The sequence below is a fragment of the Camelina sativa genome, chromosome 11 (genome assembly GCF_000633955.1).
Source record: "Camelina sativa cultivar DH55 chromosome 11, Cs, whole genome shotgun sequence".
Classification (NCBI taxonomy): domain Eukaryota; kingdom Viridiplantae; phylum Streptophyta; class Magnoliopsida; order Brassicales; family Brassicaceae; genus Camelina; species Camelina sativa.
The window spans coordinates 41,425,510-41,433,391 of NC_025695.1; the positions used below are offsets into that span (position 1 = coordinate 41,425,510).

At 40.7% G+C, this 7,882-nt stretch overlaps 1 protein-coding gene across 2 annotated transcripts in view; it reads left to right on the plus strand.

Annotated features, from left to right (window-relative positions):
- The window catches only part of LOC104725863 (glutamate synthase 1 [NADH], chloroplastic-like), an 11,721-nt gene continuing 4,135 nt past the window's right edge, over positions 297-7,882 (plus strand). The window contains exons 1-17 of one of the 2 annotated variants that reach the window (XM_010444607.2): positions 297-894; positions 1,921-1,987; positions 2,082-2,201; positions 2,385-2,498; positions 2,596-2,748; positions 2,838-2,938; positions 3,029-3,125; positions 3,587-3,696; positions 3,809-3,912; positions 4,029-4,208; positions 4,306-4,649; positions 4,746-4,816; positions 4,905-5,374; positions 5,476-6,345; positions 6,431-6,585; positions 6,798-6,959; positions 7,051-7,546. In XM_010444607.2, the coding sequence (XP_010442909.1) occupies positions 539-894; positions 1,921-1,987; positions 2,082-2,201; positions 2,385-2,498; positions 2,596-2,748; positions 2,838-2,938; positions 3,029-3,125; positions 3,587-3,696; positions 3,809-3,912; positions 4,029-4,208; positions 4,306-4,649; positions 4,746-4,816; positions 4,905-5,374; positions 5,476-6,345; positions 6,431-6,585; positions 6,798-6,959; positions 7,051-7,546 (3,970 nt within the window). In that variant the 5' untranslated portion in view covers positions 297-538. Of the gene's footprint in view, positions 962-1,061; positions 1,182-1,369; positions 1,484-1,618; positions 1,772-1,920; positions 1,988-2,081; positions 2,202-2,384; positions 2,499-2,595; positions 2,749-2,837; positions 2,939-3,028; positions 3,126-3,586; positions 3,697-3,808; positions 3,913-4,028; positions 4,209-4,305; positions 4,650-4,745; positions 4,817-4,904; positions 5,375-5,475; positions 6,346-6,430; positions 6,586-6,797; positions 6,960-7,050; positions 7,849-7,882 lie in introns of both variants that reach the window. The other variant, XM_010444608.2, reaches the window with a different exon arrangement.

Consider the following 7,882-nt stretch of genomic DNA (forward strand, 5'->3'; position numbering starts at 1 on the left):
CGGGCGTTAAACAAAGTTTATTTACTCCGTCACCCAATTTTACGCGATGTATATTTCGGCGTTTAAAATAAAATGTGATGTTTAATTAGATTTGGCAACGCAATTTGATGATTTAAATGGGCTTAGGGAAAGTTCAGAGTTTAATTGGCGTTTTTGTGTAAGTTCATGATTTAATTGACATTTTTTCCCTATACAATAATAAATAATAAAATTAAAAAATGAGAAATGAAAATATAAATAAATAAAAATTTCTCTATCTAAAACAACGAAAGCAACAAGATTTTCTCTCTCCCAAAGCCTATCTCTCTCCTCTATATAAGTAAACGTCTAGCATCTGATGTAAAACGTATAAACTCTCTCGCAGCCGCCACACGCCCCGCCGCCTCCTTCCGTCCTCCACGCTTTTTTTGTTGTTGTTGTTGTTTATACAGATCAGATCGTGATTCCTTGTCTCACTTTTTTCTTTCTGAATAGACAAAAAAAAAACCAAATCTGTTAACCTGATCATTCACTGTTGATTCCTTGAGAAAAAAAAAAAATGGCGGCAGCTTCGTCTAGCTCCGTTCTTCACCTCCGAACCAACCAACAATTGTTATCACTCCGATCTCTGAAAAACTCCACCGTCCCTGCATCTCAATTGGCCGTCGCGCCAGGTGTCGGCCGTAGAAGGACGTGTACGACGGCGCGATGCTCTGTGAAGAAATCGTTGGCGACGAAGACGACGACGACGACTCCTGAGAGTCCTTTCCTAGGGACTCGTGTGAGGAGATCCGGATCCGAGACGCTTCAGTTCTGGAGATCGGATGGTCCTGGACGGTCTGCAAAGCTTCGAACGGTGGTTAAGTCGTCATTTTCCGGTGTTCCGGAGAAGCCTCTCGGTCTTTATGATCCTTCTTATGATAAAGACTCTTGTGGTGTCGGTTTTGTAGCAGAGTTGTCCGGCGAGACCAGCCGCAAAACGGTACTACTCGTTCTCCTCTTCATCATACATGTATAATTTAATCGCTCATGTGTGTGTGTGATGTGATCAGTGACATGGTTTTTGATTTTGAAAATTTCAGGTGACTGATTCGTTGGAGATGTTGATACGGATGACTCACAGAGGTGCTTGTGGTTGTGAGAGCAACACTGGTGACGGCGCTGGGATTCTTGTTGGTCTGCCTCACGATTTCTATGCTGAGGTTTGTTTTTTATTTTTATTCTCCATGCAAACAGATTTTGAATCGGTTGGTAAAATATGAAAAAGATCTGACAAGATCTGAACCGTTGTAAATCTTATTTTATTTTTTTGTGGTAATGTTTTCAGAGTAGTTATTATTGGTTCTGTTTGGTAATTAAAAGTGAATTGATGTGTTTTTTTGTCTATCAGGCTGCGACAGAGCTAGGCTTTGTGCTTCCTCCTGCTGGAGAGTATGCTGTTGGTATGTTCTTCTTGCCAACCTCTGAAAGCCGGAGAGAAGAAAGCAGAAATGTTTTCACTAAGGTTCGTTTGACCCTTTTTTTTTCTGAATAAATTTCACTAAGATTGTTTTCTTAATATTTTTTCTTTGTTGTGAATGATTTGTGAAATTTACATGGATTTTGATGGAGAAGAGTTTTTTTTTTTTTTTTCGTGTAGGTTGCTGAATCACTTGGTCATTCAGTACTTGGATGGAGATCAGTGCCTACTGATAATTCCGGGTTGGGAAAGTCAGCTTTGCAGACTGAACCAATTATTGAGCAAGTTTTCCTGACTCCAACTACTAATTCTAAAGCTGACTTTGAGCAACAGGTAATTTTTTTTGCATTTACATTTTATACATTGACATCTAATATTTATTACTCTGGGAGATGATGTTAATGATACTCTTATATGGGACAGATGTATATTCTTCGAAGAGTATCTATGGTTGCTATTCGAGCTGCGTTGAACCTTGAACNCTATGATAAAGACTCTTGTGGTGTCGGCTTTGTAGCAGAGTTGTCCGGCGAGACCAGCCGCAAAACGGTACTACTCGTTCTGTTCATCATACATGTATAATTTAAATTGCTCATGTGTGTGATGTGATCAGTGACATGGTTTTTGATTTTGAAATTTTCAGGTGACTGATTCGTTGGAGATGTTGATACGGATGACTCATAGAGGTGCTTGTGGTTGTGAGAGCAACACTGGTGACGGCGCTGGGATTCTTGTTGGTCTGCCTCACGATTTCTATGCTGAGGTTTGTTTTTTTTTTTTTTTAATTCTCCATGCAAACAGATTTNTGGTAAAAATATAAAAAGATCTGACAAGATCTAAACCGTTGTAAATCTTTTTTTTTTTCTTTTTTTTTTTCCTGGTAATGTTTCAGAGTAGTTATTATTGGTTCTGTTAAGTGAATTGATGTGTTTTTTTTGTCTATCAGGCTGCGACAGAGCTTGGCTTTGTACTTCCTCCTGCTGGAGAGTATGCTGTTGGTATGTTCTTCTTGCCAACCTCTGAAAGCCGGAGAGAAGAAAGCAGAAATGTTTTCACTAAGGTTCGTTTGACGTTTTTTTTTCCTTATATTTTTTTGAATAAGTTTCATGAACATGGATTTTAATGGAGAAGAGTTTCTATCTTTTTTTTTCGTGTAGGTTGCTGAATCACTTGGACATTCAGTTCTTGGATGGAGATCAGTGCCTACTGATAACTCTGGATTGGGAAAGTCAGCTTTGCAGACTGAACCAATTATTGAGCAAGTTTTCCTTACCCCTACTGCTAATTCTAAAGCTGACTTTGAGCAACAGGTAATTTGCTTGCATTTAAATTTAGTCATGTATGTGTATCATTGGCATGCTCTTGGATATGATGTTAATGATACTCTTATATGTGACAGATGTATATTCTTCGAAGAGTATCTATGGTTGCTATTCGGGCTGCGTTGAACCTCGAACACGGTGCAATGAAGGACTTTTACATTTGTTCTTTATCTTCTAGGTATTTAGCTGTTTTGTGAAGAATTGTATTTTTTTCTTAAAGGAATGAAATTATTTAATCTAATGAATTATTTTTTTTTTGGTGATTTAGGACTATTGTTTACAAAGGACAACTAAAGCCTGATCAACTGAAAGATTATTACTACGCGGATCTTGGGAGTGAAAGGTTTACGAGCTACATGGCCCTGGTAAATAATTTTTCTATTCACAATCTCTTTTTTTATGCTGACTCCATGCTCCACCAAACAGCATGTGAACCAACGGGGTAACCGAGGAGATGCGAGGTTGAGGGGAATGACTTCTGAGAGGCATTGAAGTTTGAATGATCTCTTAAGTTCCTCCAAACCCTCTTGATAAGTATTTTAAATATTGGATGCTGGTGAGTTGGTAACGTCAAGTGAGTCCAGAAACTCGTTTGCCTTGATATGTATCATTAGTTATCTTAGGGTTGAGTAATCACAAATCTAAGATTTTGTTGGTCAAGGTAGTTAGCACAATTCAGCAACATTAGAAACTTGCTCCCAACTATAATGCTGTTGAAGTATTGTCTAAGACCAAGTGGTAAAGTTTTCAGTTGCATACATACACATTTTCATATTTTAATAACTTATGATTGACTTTACTCGGTTAAATGTTATTGATGGTTTAGGTTCACTCTCGGTTCTCTACCAATACATTTCCCAGCTGGGATCGTGCTCAGCCAATGCGCGTTTTGGGACACAATGGAGAAATCAATACTCTGAGGGGAAACGTGAACTGGTGTGTTGTCAGAAATATAATACATTAAGCTGTCATGTAATTTAAGTAACCTGTTTGGTTCATTTTTAATTAGTGCGTCATCTAATGATTTCTGATTTTATATTCCTCACAGGATGAGGGCACGTGAGGGTCTTCTGAAGTGCAAGGAACTTGGATTATCAAAGAAGGAGCTGAAGAAGCTTCTGCCTATTGTGGATGTTAGCTCTTCTGACTCAGGTAACTTTTTATCTCGGTTATATGCCTGTACGATGTTCAACTACATGTGGATCAGAGCTTTGCTTAGATTTTATGGACCTTGACACGTTTCTGTATTGTCTTGCTAACCTTGCTAGGTGCTTTTGATGGTGTTCTTGAGTTGCTTGTCCGAGCTGGCAGAAGTCTTCCTGAAGCTGTTATGATGATGATCCCTGAAGCATGGCAGAATGACAAAAACATAGATCCAAGCAGGAAATCGTTTTATGAATACTTATCTGCACTAATGGAGCCATGGGATGGACCTGCTCTCATATCATGTAAGTTTTATTCCTTAGTTATGCACAAACTTCCCAACCCATTTCTTTATATGTGGTTTTGAAATTTTGATGTAACTCTCCATCGGATGTCTTGCAGTTACTGATGGTCGCTACTTGGGTGCCACATTGGACCGTAATGGACTTCGTCCTGGTAGGTTCTACATAACCCACAGTGGAAGAGTTATCATGGCTAGTGAAGTCGGGGTAGTGGACGTACCACCTGAAGATGTGATGAGGAAAGGAAGACTTAACCCGGGTATGATGCTTCTTGTTGATTTCGAGAAGCATATTGTTGTTGATGACGACGCCTTGAAGCAGCAGTATTCACTGGCAAGACCCTATGGTGAGTGGCTTCAAAGGCAAAAGATTGAACTTAAAGACATCATTGAGTCAGTTCCAGAGGCTGAACGGATTGCTCCTTCAATTTCTGGTGTTGTACCGGTAAGCTGTCGCTAAAGAATCCCCATTTCCTCTAATAGATTGTACTCTTCAGTCATCTTTACAATGGTTAGTTGACTTTTTTTCTTTGAAACCTAGGCCTCAAATGATGATGACTCAATGGAGAGCATGGGAATTCATGGTTTATTGTCTCCACTTAAGGCCTTTGGGTATGTTTGTTTTTTAACTTGCTAATGTGTATTCCTCTGTTTTTTCTTTGAAATTTGCCTCACGCTTCCTTATGACTTATGCATGCAGTTATACAGTTGAGGCGTTGGAGATGCTTCTGCTTCCGATGGCTAAAGATGGCTCTGAAGCACTTGGTTCTATGGGAAATGATACCCCTCTGGCTGTTATGTCAAACCGAGAGAAGTTATGCTTTGAGTATTTCAAGCAAATGTTTGCTCAAGTAACAAATCCGCCAATCGATCCTATTCGTGAGAAGATTGTTACTTCGATGGAGTGCATGATAGGTCCAGAAGGTGATCTAACTGAAACAACTGAAGAGCAATGTCACCGTCTCTCCCTAAAAGGTCCTCTTTTGAAAGTCGAAGAGATGGAAGCAATCAAGAAAATGAATTACAGAGGCTGGCGGACTAAAGTTCTTGATATAACTTATCCTAAAGAACGAGGTACAAAAGGGTTAGAGGAGACCTTGGACCGAATCTGTGATGAAGCTAATGAAGCGATAAAGGAGGGCTACACATTACTTGTTTTGTCTGATCGAGGTAATCATTTGGCATCCTTAGATGATCTGTAAGCGTATTTTAATTTTTGACCACTTTTGCCATGTTCTTACTTTTTTTTATCAAATGTTCTCACATTTCAGCTTTCTCTGCAACGCGTGTTGCTGTGAGCTCTCTCTTGGCCGTTGGTGCCGTTCATCATCATCTGGTTAAGACACTTGCGCGCACTCAAGTTGGTTTGGTAGTGGAATCTGCTGAACCACGTGAAGTGCATCATTTCTGCACTCTTGTCGGATTCGGAGCAGATGCTATTTGTCCATATTTGGCGGTAGAGGCTGTTTATAGATTACAAGTTGACGGCAAGATACCACCAAAATCTAACGGGGAGTTCCATTCTAAAGAAGAGCTGGTCAAGAAGTATTACAAGGCAAGTAACTATGGAATGATGAAAGTTCTTGCCATAATGGGAATTTCAACTCTGGCCTCATACAAGGGTGCTCAGATATTTGAAGCTCTTGGACTTTCATCTGAAGTGATTCAGAAATGTTTTGCGGGAACCCCAAGCAGAGTGGAAGGAGCGACATTTGAGATGCTTGCACGAGATGGTCTTCAATTGCATGAGATGGCCTTTCCAGCCCGTGGCTATGCACCTGGAAGTGCAGAAGCCTCGGCACTTCTCAACCCTGGAAACTATCATTGGAGGAAGAATGGGGAAATTCATCTCAACGACCCTCTTGCGATTGCAAAATTGCAAGAGGCTGCACGGACCAATAGTGTAGCTGCATACAAGGAATATTCGAAACGCATCAACGAATTGAACAAGCAAAGTAATTTGCGCGGGCTCATGAAGTTCAAAGAAGCAGATGTAACCATTCCACTAGATCAAGTAGAGCCTGCAAGTGAAATTGTTAAGCGGTTTTGTACGGGCGCTATGAGTTATGGATCTATATCACTAGAGGCACATACAACCTTAGCAATGGCCATGAATAAACTTGGAGGAAAATCAAATACTGGTATATTTCTTTTTCTCGATGATTTTTGTATATTTTCTTGTTCTTTGCAAAGAATACTAAGACATTATTTTATGATCTGCTTAAGGTGAGGGAGGGGAACTGCCATCCCGTATGGAGCCCCTTGCAGATGGTTCAAGGAACCCTAAAAGAAGCTCCATCAAACAAATTGCTAGTGGAAGATTTGGAGTTTCAAGCTACTATCTTACAAATGCTGACGAGCTGCAGATAAAGATGGCTCAGGTGACTTCAAATTTGGCTTTGCATAATGTTTTCTCATTCTCGTACCTTTTGCACGTCTTTGGGTTTCTACATACTACAGTCCCTATGATTTTTATGCTCGTAGCAGATAATGCTTTTTACACAGTATTTATAGGTGCCTCGTCAAAAGTTTTTTGAATGTTGGATCTTAATACTGGTCTATGTTTCTAACTAGTATCTCTAATACCATACAGGGTGCCAAACCTGGGGAAGGTGGGGAGCTACCAGGCCACAAGGTTATAGGAGACATTGCTATCACCAGAAATTCCACCGCTGGTGTAGGGCTAATCAGTCCACCTCCTCATCATGACATCTACTCTATCGAGGATCTTGCCCAGCTAATTCACGATCTTAAGGTATCCATAAAGTCTTATTTCATCTTGTCTAGGCATTTCTAATCGTCACTCCTCCATTTAGTGTAACATTTGTTTCTGTTATCTCGTGTAGAATGCCAATCCTGGGGCCCGTATCAGTGTTAAACTTGTATCTGAAGCTGGTGTCGGAGTTATTGCTAGCGGTGTGGTGAAGGGCCATGCTGACCATGTTCTGATAGCAGGTCATGATGGAGGTACTGGTGCATCTCGCTGGACCGGTATTAAAAACGCTGGTCTTCCGTGGGAACTTGGTCTAGCTGAGACACACCAAACTCTTGTTGCTAATGACCTTCGCGGCCGTACTGTTCTTCAGACTGATGGTCAGTTAAAAACTGGCAGAGACGTTGCAATTGCAGCGCTTCTTGGTGCTGAAGAGTTTGGTTTCAGTACTGCTCCCCTTATTACACTTGGGTGTATCATGATGAGAAAGTGCCACAAGAACACATGCCCTGTGGGAATTGCTACTCAAGATCCAGTTCTCCGTGAAAAATTTGCTGGGGAGCCTGAACATGTTATTAATTTCTTCTTTATGCTTGCTGAGGAAGTTAGGGAGATCATGGCTGGACTTGGTTTCAGAACTGTCACTGAGATGATTGGTCGTGCAGATATGCTTGAACTTGACAGGGAAGTTGTCAAGAACAATGATAAGTTGGAGAACATTGATCTCTCTCTTTTGCTCAGACCTGCTGCTGAGATTCGTCCTGGGGCTGCTCAGTACTGTGTCCAGAAACAAGATCACGGCTTAGACATGGCTCTGGATCAAGAGCTGATTGCTTTGTCAAAATCTGCTCTGGAGAAAGCTCTTCCGGTGTACATTGAGACTCCTATCTGCAACGTTAACCGCGCTGTTGGGACAATGTTGAGCCATGAGGTAACCAAACGTTACCACTTGGCTGGGCTTCCAA